This window comes from Pan paniscus, chromosome 19 (genome assembly GCF_029289425.2).
Source record: "Pan paniscus chromosome 19, NHGRI_mPanPan1-v2.0_pri, whole genome shotgun sequence".
Lineage (NCBI taxonomy): Eukaryota > Metazoa > Chordata > Mammalia > Primates > Hominidae > Pan > Pan paniscus.
In genome coordinates this window covers 25,187,771-25,202,039 of record NC_073268.2, presented here as the reverse complement: position 1 = coordinate 25,202,039, position 14,269 = coordinate 25,187,771, and the positions used below count along the sequence as shown (strand labels likewise).

Below are 14,269 nucleotides of genomic sequence, written 5' to 3'. Positions count from 1 at the left end.
CGAGTAGCTTGGGATTACAGGCGTGCGCCACCACGCCCAGCTAATTTTTGTATTTTTAGTAGACGGGGTTTTGCCATGTTGGCCAGACTGATTTCAAACTCCTGACCTCAAGTGATCCTCCCGCTTTGGCCTCCCAAGGGAGGGTTCCTTCCTCCCAGGCTGAGGCACCCTGCCCCACACATCTACTGGAGGAACTTAGTGTTGGGGCCAGGGGGTGGCTGGGTAAGGCTGGATCCCAGACTTGTCAGGCCAGGTTGGGGTAGGGGAGGATACACGGGGGACCCGTCTCCCAGCCGTTCTGGGCCGGTGCCTGAGGCGATCTGCCCCGCCGCCCGCCCTTCCGCCACCACCCAAGTCGCATGCGCGCGCCGGGGCCGACGGGCGCCAGGCTCCACCGAGCCACCCTCCGTCGTGGCGGCCCCTCGTGCCTCTGCGGAGGGAAGGCCGCCGGCTTCGCCAGGGGGCGCGCGTCGGGGTCGCGGCTCTTTGAACTCGGCCCCGCGAGGGGACGCGCCATCGGTTTCGTGGCTTGCGTGGCGCCGCAGCAACGAGCCGGTCGCCCCGGGGCGTTGCTTAGTCCGGGCCTCGCTGCGAGTCTGTGGGCGAGGCGGGAGGTGCTTCCTTGGCCAGGCGGGTGGAGGAAGGTGTGGGCGCCGCATCCCAGCGTCGCGGAGCCTCCAGGCGCGGGCAGGCGAGACTGGCGTGCAGCGCGGCGGCCTAGTCCCGGCGTCCCACCGTCCCCCACTCCCGCAGGCGCCGAGCCGATTCAGCCGCGCGGCTGCAGTGACACCCAGCGGCCGTCGCGGGAAGTGCGGTCGCCGCGGCCAGGCCTCCAGGGCTCCTGTCTCTCGAGGTTCCCACCCTGGTTACGCGCGGGCACCCCGGAGGAGAGCGGCCGCGCGCTGCAGATGCCCGCGGGGGCACTTCCCCTGCCCCTCCCCTGTTTCCTCCCCGCAGGCGCCCGAGCGCCGGGAGATCCTGCGCTGCGGCAGTGCCCGGAAGGGCGGGGCGGGGTGCAGCAGCGGCGCTGGGCTGTGACCCGGGCAGTTTCACTTCTGGATCCTGCTCGGGCTGTGATAGGACAGCGCGGGGGCAGCGGGGGGACACGCGGGCACGCCGAGATCCGGCGCTCGGGACCCCGATGAGGGGAGGCCTTTTACTCCTGGGGTGTCACGCGACCCACGCTTTCCTCCATGTCCACTCCCACCCCCCATGGGTTCCACTTTGCTGTCCCCCGAGCTGCCGCTCCTCCCCAGCAGACACCGTCTCCGCCGGGGCTGCCGACCCCCGGAGAGGCCCCGAGCGGCGTGGGCGGCGGGAGGAGGGAGCTGTGAAGCCGCAGGCAGGGGGTTAGGCTGCGGGCTGCTGAGACGCCGAGCTGTTTCTCAGAAGTGCAGCTGCCCCTCCCCTCACACCCCCCTCACTCCCACCGCGCGCCGCACCCCTGCCCCCTCTCCGCCGGCCTCCCTTTCCTCTCCCAGGCACCCTAGCCGGGAATCTGGGGTCTGGGTCCACGCAGAATTAAGAGGAGAACCTGAGAAAGGGCGGGGGCCGGGGGTTCAGACCCAGCCTCAGCGCGCGTTATTCCGAGCCTCCTATAATTCCACAGGTGAGGGGATCCTGTCCCCTACCCCTGGGGCCCAGGATTGGAATTTGATAGAACAGTTAGGAAAATGACATCTTGAGAGAGTCAGGGCCCGGCCACTGTTACTCTAGCTCCAGCGTCCAGTGAGGAGAGGAGAGAGAGGGAAGACCTGGAGCCCGGCTGGTGCAGTGAGGTTGAGGCCTGTCTTAGGAGTACCAGCTGGAAGGCCCTTCAGAGATCCCTGACTCTGGGGAAAATCAACGCCCAGAAGGGGAAGTCAAGTGTCTGCGCTCATCCCGAGAGGGAGAGGGCTGGGATTGGAACCAGGACTCCAAATAGTTGCGGGAGTCTGCGACTGTCTTTTGCTTGGGACTTCAGAGCTTTGCTGGATTCACTGACTCAGCCTGCTTTCCCTCAACAGACACAAACACACACACACACACACACACACACACACACGAGACACGTGCACGCGCGCACACACACAGATACACAGACACACACAAACAGACAGACATGCAGGGAGAGAGACAGGCACACATGGAGACAGACACGCACACGCAAAGAGACACACAGCTCCCCAGGAGTCTAGCGGGGCAGCTGAGGTCTGTGAGTGAGACATTCTCAGTGAGATACTGAGAATGCAATTCCAGTGGGGGTGGGATGGGGATTGGGCGGTGGAAGGACAAGCCCGGGGGAGGAGGTGGCATCGCCCCCCTAGTTCCCATCCACCACCACCCCCAGTGCTGTGGTTTATTTGCCTAGGCAGCTCTTCTGGGCCAGGGGGCCAGGGGACTGGGGTGGAGAGGCGAGGTGATGGGAAAGGCTGTTCTGGGGCTTCCTGCCCCCTCACTCCTGGGGAAGGGGGGTAGCTGCCATCACCCGCAGGCCTTTCCACTGCAGCCCTTTCCTTGGGTATGTGTGTTATTCTGGGGGAAGATCTGTTATTTGCGGAGAAGGGAGGCAGCTGCCTACTTCACAGGTCAAGACAGAGTTAAAAACAAAACCACAGCAAATTCAACACCCCGTGTCCTTCAGGGACTTTCCATGACACCTTCCTTCCCCCCTCTCCCCTAAGCCAGGGAGCACCTCCCCAGAGGGCCTCCCCACCCCAGGTGCAGTGGCTTTTGGCTTTTATGCAAACAACTGTCTGATCCCGGAATGCTCCACAGCCCGAACTGTGGCCTGGGCCGAATGTGCCCCTCCACCATCCCTTGGGCCAGTGTTTCTGGTCTTCCTGGAGCTGTGACCTCCACTCTTCCTCAGACCCTGGATTCTGAGGGACAGGAGATGAAGGCAGGAAGCTAGGTCCTTTCCCCCTGCCTGCCCTCGGGTGGCAGTTGCCTGCAGGTGGAGGGTTTGGGCACAGCAACCTAAGTGAATGGTCCGGGGTTTTGAGTGATGGGGGAGGGGGAGAAGGAGGGTGCAGGTGTGGGGTGGCCTCCACTGCCAGGCCCACCACCCTCTAGGGCATTGAATTAGCTCCCAAGATCAGGAAGGAAAACTCTTCTCAGGCTGGGAGTCCATTCAACCCCAACGCCAGTGTGGACCTCTGGTCCTGCTCACTGGCAAAGGGGGTCAGGATCTCCCTGTCTCCCTCTCTTCTGCCTGAGCTGCTTCTGCTTTGGGGAGGGATTGGGGATGGGGAAGACCATATAATCTTCTCTCCAGGGCTGAAAACCAGCTACTGAGGGGCCGTTTTTGAATGTATTCAGTGCTAAAATGCAAAGGCAGGGTGCCATGCCATTCCTTTCTCCTCCTCAGCTTGAGCAAGACTGGGAAACCTGTAGGAGACCCTCAGCCAGTTTGGACATTTTGGAGTGCTGATGGGAGGGACATGATGCTGATCATGGAGCCAGAGGACGCTGGTGCCAGCCTAGCCCCACATTTGTTAGTCTTAAAACTTCAGACAATCTTTCTCATGCCTCTTCCACAGAAGACGGAAAATGGAGGGTGCTTTAGATGAGGCTGAGCAGAAGGCCAGACTGTCTCTCTACTTTCTCTAACGTTTTCTAAGAGAGAACACAATGATGATGGAAAGAAAGCAGCCTCATCCCTATGCCATTCTCCTAGGACTTTTCCCCCTAACACCTTCGGTTTGGGTCTCCAAGTATCTAAAAACTGTATTTAAATATGGTCGAGTTTAAGGACTGCAACTCAAGTTTCCCAATGTGGATGTCTGTGAGCCCCCACACATGAAAAAGTCAGAACTTGACTGTATTTTAAGGAGAATCTCTGTTGAGGGAGGAAGGCAGAGCAGTGACTTGGAATAGGGGTGCACCGTGCTGAATGTGCTGATCATGCTAAGACCAGGTCCTCAACCTCCTCCAGTTTCCTTAGTGAACTAAGGACCAGTGGAACCAGGAACCCTATCTTGTGGGTTACAGGGGCCAGCAGCAGGATCACAGTGGTAGGCTCAGCAAGGCGTCAGGTGAGAACCTTTATTTCAGTGATAATTCATTTTTCTTGATAACTGGACTTTAAGAAATAGAGGGGCAAAATTAAGAAAGTATTCCTTGGGGTGGGATGAAACCCTTCTACATCCTGACACCAGCAGCCACAAATCATAAGTGATAAGGATGCACAAGGACTAATTTCAAACATACCAGGATTTTTTTTATTTTTCAGTGTAAAAATCAAACATGATAAACCTAGAAAACTATCAGCAGTGCTATTTCTTACAGGGTTCCAGCAAGGGTTAGCATTGTTACATTTCAGAAGCTGACTTTCTTTAAACCATCTTTACAGAGGAGTAAACTTCACAGTCCCACACATGGCTGGGCTCCGGGTAGAACTCCATAGGAGTGACGAGGGAAAGTCACCACTGGGCAGGGAGGGCATTTCTGAGAAATGCAGATGAGAGGAGAGGCTGTGAGCACAGGCTGTGTCAAAACCCAGGGCAAGGGCTCCCTTCCGCCTTCCCTCCCAGTGGGAAGGCCACCCTGAGCCCCAAACCACATTCTGTTCCTTCCTCGTCATTCTGCAGACAATGGTCATCCACAGACCACACGTGTGGTGGCTTTGGCAACCAGAAATTTAAAATAAGCTATGGTTTTTCCAGTAGCCAAAATGATCCTGCACCAAAGCTCATAGACTGAGAACCTGAGCATGCAAAACCACAGTCTGGGTGAAGGGATGTCTGCTTTGTAAATGACCTGCTAATTCTTTGCAACCCACAGTAATTTGGTTTCTGTGAACCCACAGAAGCAGGCCCACCAAAAAGGGCCTTGTCTGCTAGCCTGGAGTATACATGAGTCACTGGCGGTGGGATCAGTCATTTTTTAGGCTGCCCCATTTTCCTAACATGTTAAAATGTGTGTTCTCAGTCTTTTCAAGAGAGGAAGAAGCAAAGCGGCACTTACAGAGTGTGAGATAGACACAGATCTGTGGCGAGGGATTGGGGAAGATGGGTGGCATCTTGGGACTCTCTCCAGGCTTTCTGGAGTGGGGTCAGTGGAGAGATGAACAGTGAGAAACATTTGAAATAACTCAAGTTTTGGAGCAGCGGGGGGGTGGGGTACTAATGGCTGAGGACTCACAGACAGTGAAGGAGCAAAGCGCTTTGACTTCCCTGGGTGCGACACCATGAAGTGTCTATAGCACGTGGTTAGCTCACGCTGGTTCCAAGGGTCAGCAGATCCTCTGCCCTTGTGCATTAAAACAACATGAAGGAAACTGTTAGAGATCAGTTACCTCCATAATTCATTTGTAAAGGAATTACTATTATGATCTAGTATGATCTTGGGATATTTTTCATGTCTTTAAATTTAGGACACGTACATTTTCCACTGAAAATTTACAATCATCCAACATAATGCACACCACCCCTCAAAGGTAACATTAGCTCATATACAAAATCATGGAAAACCTCACAACATCCTTGGAAGGTAGATATTGTTATATCCTTACAAAAATTTAATACACCCATTAACATTCCTATTTCAAATAGCTCATTCGATATCAACACATAAGACAACCCACAATTGTGATACAGTATTAAGAAGAAACTCAGGCCAGCCGCGGTGCCTCACGCCTGTAACCCCAACACTTTGGGAGGCTGAGGTGGGCAGATTACTTGAGCCCAGTTCAGGACCAGCCTGGGCAACATGGTGAGACCCTGTCTCTACAAAAAGTACAAAAATTAGCTGGGTGTGGTGACCCACGCCTGTAGTCTCAGCTAGTTGGGAGGCTAAGACGGGAGGATGGCTCATTGCTTGAGCCCAGGAGGTTGAGGCTGCAAGTGAGCCTTGATTGTGCCACTGCACTCAGCCTGGGGAAACAGAGCGAGACTTTGTCTCAAAAAGAAAAAAAAAAGAGGAAACTTGTATCCAATTTATTCAAACTGCAAAACCCTGTGTATCTTCATAACAATGGTGGGGCAAAGACTATCTACAGCTGGGGCAAGGGAGAGGCACAGTCTTGTGTTACTTTACAAGCTCTCAGAAGTTTAAAGCCCACAATTGTCCTTCAGGCTCTTCTGAGTCCATGGTCCTAAAGGGTCAGGAGTCCTGAACCCTGGGCTTATTCTCAGAACCATTCAGTCGTGCTGCCTTGGAGAACAGAGTCCTTTTCCTGAGGTGGCCCAGGTCCAGCTGCTGGTTTCAGATCAAAATTGTCCTCCTTCATCGGCACTTATATCTCAAATCATTCTCCTTGTCTGAACTCTGGATATAGAGGTTTTTTGAACTATACTTTCTGTGTGAACACAAAAATAGCTTCCAATTCTCTAAAAGATGAGGTATCACTATATATCGGGTTTTTTTCTTCTGTTCCTGGTGCTTTTAGGACAAAGTTTCACCACTCCCTTTTCTCTTCTTGAGCTCACAAGTCCCGATGCTGACTCTTTGAGTCCTCAGATAGCCAGGCTCTTTCACATCTTGAGTGTCCCAGAGTTTCCAAATCTCTGCTAGAGTCCAACATACCTCTTCTCAGTGGGGTACTCTTTAAAGTGAGGACTTAAACATTTCCATTGTGGTCTTATCACCTGGGATTATATGCAACAGTACTACTTTTTTTCCTTAAAACATTCTTTTTTTTTTTTTTTTTGAGATGGAGTCTCACTCTGTTGTCCAGGCTGGAGTGCAATGGCGCGATCTCGGCTCACTGCAACCTCCACCTCCCAGGTTCAAGCAATTCTCCTGCGTCAGCCTCCCGAGTAGCTGGGATTACAGGTGTGCACCACCACACCCAGCTAATTTTTGTATTTTTTTTTTCGAGATGGAGTCTCACTCTGTCACCCAGGCTGGAGTGCAATGGCACGATCTCGGCTCACCACAACCTCCTCCTCCCGGGTTCAAGCGATTCTCCTGCCTCAGCCTTCTAAGTAGCTGGGATTACAGGCATGTGCCACCACGCCCGGCTAATTTTGTATTTTTAGTAGAGACAGGGTTTCTCCATGTTGGTCAGGCTGGTCTCGAACTCCCAAACTCAGGTGATCCGCCCGCCTTGGCCTCCCAAAGTGCTGGGATTACAGGCGTGAGCCACCGCACCTGACCCTCCTTAAAACATTCTAAACCTCACATTCAGTAGGGCTTGGGGAGGTGGGGGTGGTGCAGGAAATAGGAGAATAATAGTGATACAGATGCTACCTGGAAAAACTTTGTTCTGTCTGTTCCTCACGAAACAAAGCCGAAAAGAAAAACTTTATGTGGATGTGAGATTTGATAGTAACACAGTGTTTCAACTGAGCAAAATTTTGTGTTTTTAAACATTTCTGTTTGCCAAAGAAATCTGAGGTTGTGGCTGGGCGCAGTGGCTCTTGCCTGTAGTTCCAGCACTTTGGGAGGCTGAGGTGGGCAGATTGCTTGAGCCCAGGATTTTGAGACTAGCCTGGGCAGTATGGCGAAATGCCATCTCTGCAGAAAAATACAAAAAAAATTAGCTGTGCATGGTGGTGTGCCTATAGTCCCAGCTACTTGGGAGGCTGAGGTAGGAGGATTGTTTGAGCCTAGGAGATCAAAATCTGAGGTCATTTTATATCTGGCCCATTTTGAGTATGGGCCTAACAAAATGTTAAGCACTGCATTTAAAAGGTGAGAAATTTTGTCACTGACAAAGTCAGAAGCTGTGTCAGGAACAGCTCACAGTGGGTCAAAAAGCATAAGATTAGCTGGCTTATCTGTGCCAAGGCGAATGTCTTTTTGGGAGAATAACTTGAGGAAACTAAAGACTGATGAGTTCATTTTCTCTCTTTTTTTTTTTCTGGTGGTAGTGGTGGGGGCTCACGGGAGAGACACTTCTATTTAGTTTTCTCTCCGTAGGAAGTACCGATGCAACACTTCAGGTAGCGACAGAAAACATTTGGAGAGCTGGGCACTGTTTGTGCATGCCTGTAATCCCAGCTACTTGGGAGGCTGAGGCAGGAGGATTGCTTGAGCACAGGAGTTTGAGTCTGGCCTAGGCAACATAGTGAGACCCTGGTCCTCTAAAATATACATACATATATATATATATACAAAAAAAATAAAAATAAATTAAAAAATTAAAAAACACCTGGAGCACTGGTTCTGTTTCTTTTCCACCCTCAGCCCAGTTCTGTCACCTTGGCTGCAAGGAAACTTTGCCTGGGTTTTTTTGTTTGTTTCTTTTTGTTTTAGACAGAGTTTCGCTCTTGTTGCCGAGGCTGGAGTGCAGTGGTGCCATCTCGGCTCACCGCAACCTCCGCCTCCCGGGTTCAAGCGATTCTCCTGCCTCAGCCTCCTGAGTAGCTGGGATTACAGGCATGCGCCATCATGCCCGGCTAATTTTGTATTTTTAGTAGAGATGGGGGTTTCTCCATGTTGGTCAGGCAGGTCTCGAACTCCCAACCTCAGGTGATCTGCCTACCCCAGCCTCCCAAAGTGCTGGGATTACAGGCGTGAGCTATCGCGCCCGGCCCTTTGCATGGGTTTGGTTGTTCCTCAGACCGTGGCCTCCTGGGTGTATGGTGGAAAGCCCGCCTGATAAGAGGCTGGTGGGAAATGAAGGAGGGGGCCTACAAGGCTCTTGTTCAGAGGGAGTCTGCATGAGAAAGTACAGGTACTATCTGAAGCTGCTCCAGGGCTTCAGTGCCCAGCAGTGGCAGATGCAAGTCCTGACTCTGCCCTTCTGCTAAGATTCTCCTTCACCCTCACCTCCCCAGCCCTGGCAATGGGTTGGTTAATTAGTACAGCATAAGGGGTATGTACAGAAGGCAGCGTTTATCTGTGTGATGGTAACCACTGCATATCTGGTTCAACTTCAAGACTTAAGGATGCAGAGTTTCCACACATAAATTTTTTTCTGGAATTGATAGGCCCCAATCTAGGCTCAGAATGCCACAAAGAAAGTGCCTTTGTGAGTGGTCACCTTACTCAGAAAACTAACCTCAGAAGAATAGAAATCATGCAGCAAATTCATTAGTCACAGGAAAAAGGAGGATCATATCTATAAAAAGAGTCCCCAGGCTGGTGGAATGGGCCTTGGTTTCACAATCTTGAGATGCAAAAGGTGGTCTCAGGCTGGGCGCGGTAGCTCATGCCTGTAATCCCAGCACTGTGGGAGGCCAAGGCGGGCAGATCACCTGAGGTCAGGAGTTTGAGATTGGCCTGGCCAACATGGTGAAACCTTGTCTCTACTAAAAATACAAAAATTGGCCGGGCTTGGTGGTGAGCACCTGTAATCCCAGCTACTTGGGAGGCTGAGGCAGGAGAATTGCTTGAACCCGGGAGGCAGAGGTTGCCGTGAGCCGAGATCGTGCCACTGCACTCCAGCCTGGGCAACAGAGCGAGAGACTGTCTCAAAACAAAAGAAAACAAAAAAAGTTGGTCTCCTCTGCAAAGACTTGAACACTAATCTGGTGGAAAGGCTTCCTTTCCCTCGTTTTCTCTTCTACTAATCCCTGCTTCCAAATTCTCTTTCTCTTGTCCCTTGAAGAACCAACAGGATGTGCGATATTTCAAGAACGTAATGAGCAACTCCTCTTTCACAAAGGGAATAAGCAATCTGGCATAGCTTGGAGTCTAGTATTACGGAAATACAGTGATATACTGAAGACTACACACCAAAATACATCCATTCCTTTAGCTGAAGTCTCAAACATGTTGGGACCGTTGCCATGGAATTTCATAAAACCTTTTTTCCTGAGACAGACGCCATGCCACAAAGAAGGATAAGCCATTTGTGCAGTCTGAGGTGGAACATTTTAATTACTGGCAGCACATAGACGAGTTGAGTTGGAGCCGAATGCATAAGCCCCTTAGAAATAAAACACTAATCTACCAGGAATTTGGGATTCTTGGCTCTGGTAGAAATGTTACAAATTAAGCTGACTCTTAATTTGTAAATAGGCTCCATGAAGTTGTCCCTGGAAGCAGAATTTATTTTCCCTAACATAATTTCTTAAAAAGTAAAAAAAAAAAAAGGCTTTGGCAAACAGCTGCATGTGCCAATTTGTGTGTATGCTTTGTGGCAAGATCAAAATACCTTTCTGTTTTTTGTTCCTCTCCACCACCTTCTTCACATTCACAACTCAGTGGTTAAAGGAAAAACTTAACACACCATTTTCATACCAAAGGAATGTGAAACATGTATTCATATAAATACTCTTCTGCTTAATATCCATACATTAGGAGGTTTAAAAAATACCTTGTGGTTACTGCATAATCACATATGAATTAAAGCTAGAAGGGACCTAAGAGAACATTGAAATCTAATTCCTATTTTATGGATGAGGAAACTGAGTTTTTTTTGTTTTTGTTTGTTTGTTTTTGTTTTGTTTTGTTTGAGACAGGGTCTCACTCTGTCGCCCAGACTGGAGTGCAGTAGTGTGATCTCCACTCACCGCAACCTCAACCTCCCAGGCTTAAGCGATTTTTCTGCCTCAGCCTCCGGAGTAGCTGGGATTACAGGCGTGTGCCACTACTGCCCAGCTAATTTTTGTATTTTTAGTAGAGACAGGGTTTCACCATGTGGGTCAGGCTGGTCTCGAACTCCTGACCTCAAATGATGCGCCTGCCTCGGCTTCCCAAAGTGTTGGGATTACAGGTGTGAGCCACCGAGCCTGGCCGGAAACTGAGTTTTAAGAGTTAAATAAGGCCGGGTGTGGTGGCTCACACCTGTAATCCCAGCACTTTAGGAGGCTGAGGTGGGCTGATTGCTTGAGCCCAGGAGTTCAAGACCAGCATGGGCAACATAGTGAGACCCCTATCTCTACAAAAAGAACAAAATTTAGCCAGACATGGTGGTGTGCACTTGTTGTCCCAGTACTCAAGAGGCTGAGGTGGGAAGATCACCTGAGCCTGGGGAGGTCGAGGCTGCACTGAGCCATGATTGCACCACTGCACTCCAGCCTGGGCAACAGAGTGAGATCCTGTCTCAAAAAAAAAAAAAAAAGTTAAACGATTTACTCAAAGTCACATAGCTAATTAGCAAGCATTTTGTGACCTCCTATTCCAGTGCTAATTTTACCATGATAACAGCACTCCTCCTGATAGTATGTACACATTATGAGTGACAAGGATGACTTATACATCTGCAGAACCGTGATCAGACTTTCAGGAATTATCATGGAATACAGCAGTTCCATTTAAATGGGAAAAAAAGGGCCGAAGCCTGCCTGATCAAGGAGAACCTCTCAATAGAGGTGTCCCTCCTCACCCCATTCCGGAGCTCAACTCCGATCTAAACACACATGCCATCTATCTCCAATTCCTCTCCTGTGGGGAGGGGGAGGCTGAGCCATACTTTTTGGACTTTTTTTGTGGAAAAAAATCATTGGCAAATTTGCTTTGGGTCTGTATCACCAATTCTCCATGAACTCTTTCAAGAAGTTTTAGGTAGCTGTTTTTTGTTTGTTTGTTTTCTGTTGGTGCTGCCAAACAATTTCCCCCTTTATACCCTTGCTCTGCCAACCTTGACCAAAGGAAAGCGATGTCATCATCCACAGTGGACAAATTTCTGGAGTTTCGATGATGGTCTATATTTAAAACCATGAGTTCTTCTGGCATAGATTTTCTTCTATAGACAACTGGTTTAGCCCAAAGCAGCTCAGCTTTTCACTGGAGATGGGAAGGTAAAGGACAGAAGCAGAAGTGCCATCAGATGACATTTTTAAAAAATGTTGTGATAGGAAATGGATCTGATGCTTGGAGAATGGGGTCTTCAGTTACTCGTAACAGATACTTATTTTATGGCTGTTCTTTTACTTACTCTTAGACTGTCATTTAGATTAGGGAGATTAGATCTTAACCCTTCAGTCTGTGAAGGGCAGAAGGGTGAGGCTTCCCAGCAAGGTCAGCTGGTCAGCTCTTCCTCTTTGTGGATTTGCATGTATGACTGAAAGGCTTTTCCACGTGTGGTTGATATATCTCAGAAAGAATGTTTCATATAGCACATCTCCGGGACCACTCATTCCACTACTGTAGAAGATAATGACCAAATACCTTTTTGGCTTTTAAATTCCATAAAATTCAAGTCCCTGATGGGAAAACAAAGGTTTCACAAAAGTAATAATATGCTAGACCTGCGAATAATTTCTGAAGGAAGACAGTTTCTCTGGCTACCCCTGTGAACACAGCTAAAAATGGTATGAAAAGAAGTTTGGAACTGAGTATGTTTTGAGAGCAATCTGTTAGGCGAGGTCATTGGTTTTTAGAAACGATGCTGAATACGTAGGAGCAATCCCTGAGACCAGATATTCACTTCAGCAGGGCTCTGTGTTCTCCTCTGGCTATGTGAGACGAGAACTCATACCGATCATGGCTTCGATATCCACACATGTTACACTCGAAAGGGTCACGGAAGCCGTGGCAGCCCATGTGAATCGTGAACATCACATAGTCCAGGAAGAGGACGCGGCAGTGGTCACACCGATACACATCCATCACCTCCCCTTCCTTGTTGATCACTTTGACGGAGTCTCTTGGGCAGATGGGCGGGGGCTTGAGGAGTTCGTAAGAGCGGGGAACCTCCTTCAGAAGTGGCATCCCATTGCGGGCCCGAGGCAGGACCATGTGATTTTGCTGATAGATGTGATTCTGGCGTTCTTCATGGTTGCTGTCAGTGTCCGTGGAGTCGTGGCCACTATTGTTGGGAGAGAGGCCTCTCTCAGAAGGCACGCTCTTCTCTGGAAGGTGGATGCTTTTCTTTTCCAGCTCTTGAGGGGCACCGTTTGACATCTCAGCCCGGGTGAGGGCTATGGGATACATGCTGCTGATAACTGGAACCATCTCCGAGGTGGGAGCAGGCGGTGTCTGGACCAAGGGGCGCAGGGCTTCGGCGCCAAGATAGCTGATGGCGTTATTGATGGCTTGGTCCATCATGCGGGTCTGTATGAGCTCACTCTCTTTCTCATACATGTAACTTGAATTATAGTTGACATCAAAGCAGTGGCGCTTCTCACCTGGAACAAGTGACAGAAAGGGTTACAAAGGGAACACTGCCAAGGCAGAGAGTTTGTAAATATTTTCTAGAGACCTCAAAAAGGGAGGAGAATTAAGTTGCCTGCTGCTCAAGAAGACCAAGCCTGGCAGAATGGTTTCCCATGGTGCTGTCTCAGGGGACACTGGTCGGCAGCAACGTGTTTGGATGGTTAAAATAAAGCCAGCAGGCAGAAGAGAGGGGCAGAGATGTGGTTCAGTTGAGGCCACATGGTAAGGTATGCCCCCTGTGCATGTTAGAGGGGAGCCCTCAAGAAAGGAGGGAAAGAAGCAGGACACTAGGATGGGGCTAGAGGGACAAGGGAGCCACCAGCCCACAGAAGCCTGGGACTTCTGCTATAGTTCATGATCTCTTAAGACACAGTCGGCTCCCAACTCTTATTTTGCTTTTGCTTGTTATTTTCTGCTTGCAATATTAGGTAGCCAGGGGGACAGAAGTGCTGCAAAGAGTGGGGACACTCGGTGCCTCACCTCGGCAGCTTTTTAAATAGCTACAGAGATAGAGAAAATAGCCCCCCAGACTCCAACTGGCTACTCCCCAAACTCACCAGTCCTGGCTGACTGAGACTGAAGTGAAAGAGCTTCAAATGTAGAAAGTTTGAGAAAAGTTTTCTTGAGAAGAGATCATGGTCTTTGTCCCTTTCCTAACGTGTGTTTCTCTTCCTTTGCTTGGCAAGTGTATCTCAGATACACATGTGATCATTAGGGCCTATCTCACACTTAACTGAAAAAATATACTTGTGGTCACCCTCTCCTACTTCTCATGTCAAACTGCTGAGAAGTTTTGAAAACAGAGTTTAGCCACCTTCAGAGTGTGTGGGTGTTGTGTGTTAGAAAACAGAGGCTCTCTGGTCACAGGGAAGGCAGGGATGGGGACTGCAGTGAGGGCAGATGTGCTCAGTGGTGAGTGGTGGGGAGAGGGGAGAGAAAGCGAGGAAGTGGAGCCGAGTGCTGGAGGTGAGGCTGAGGTCACTGTTGAGCCTCTCCATTCTGTCAGCTTGGATCCTGGAGGGATTTGCTAAACCATATCCTTCTATAATGTTTCCTAGTCATGTTGAGATTCCAAAATTTGTCACTGCCCTACAGTAAAGGGTTCAGCAATGAAAATAAAGAAGAAGAAGAAAAAATGCCATGAGAAAACAAAAGGATTGGAAGAACCAGTTCCTGTTCTTGAGGTGTCTCCAACCTAGTGGATGAGAAATAAGACCTATATATATATAGAACTCGAGAAAAAGTATAAGTTAAAAGTTGGCCGGGCACGGTGGCTCAGGCCTGTAATCCTAGCACT

The 14,269-nt window shown here is 50.0% G+C and overlaps 1 protein-coding gene across 2 annotated transcripts in view; it reads right to left on the bottom strand.

Annotated features, from left to right (window-relative positions):
• Positions 1–4,176: 4,176 nt before the first annotated feature.
• Positions 4,177–14,269, bottom strand: part of IKZF3 (IKAROS family zinc finger 3) — a 110,891-nt gene continuing 100,798 nt past the window's right edge. For both annotated transcript variants that reach the window (XM_055102095.3, XM_055102096.3), the window contains exon 8: positions 4,177–12,944. In XM_055102095.3, coding sequence (XP_054958070.1) covers positions 12,241–12,944 — 704 coding nt within the window. In that variant the 3' untranslated portion in view covers positions 4,177–12,240. The remainder of the gene's footprint in view (positions 12,945–14,269) is intronic.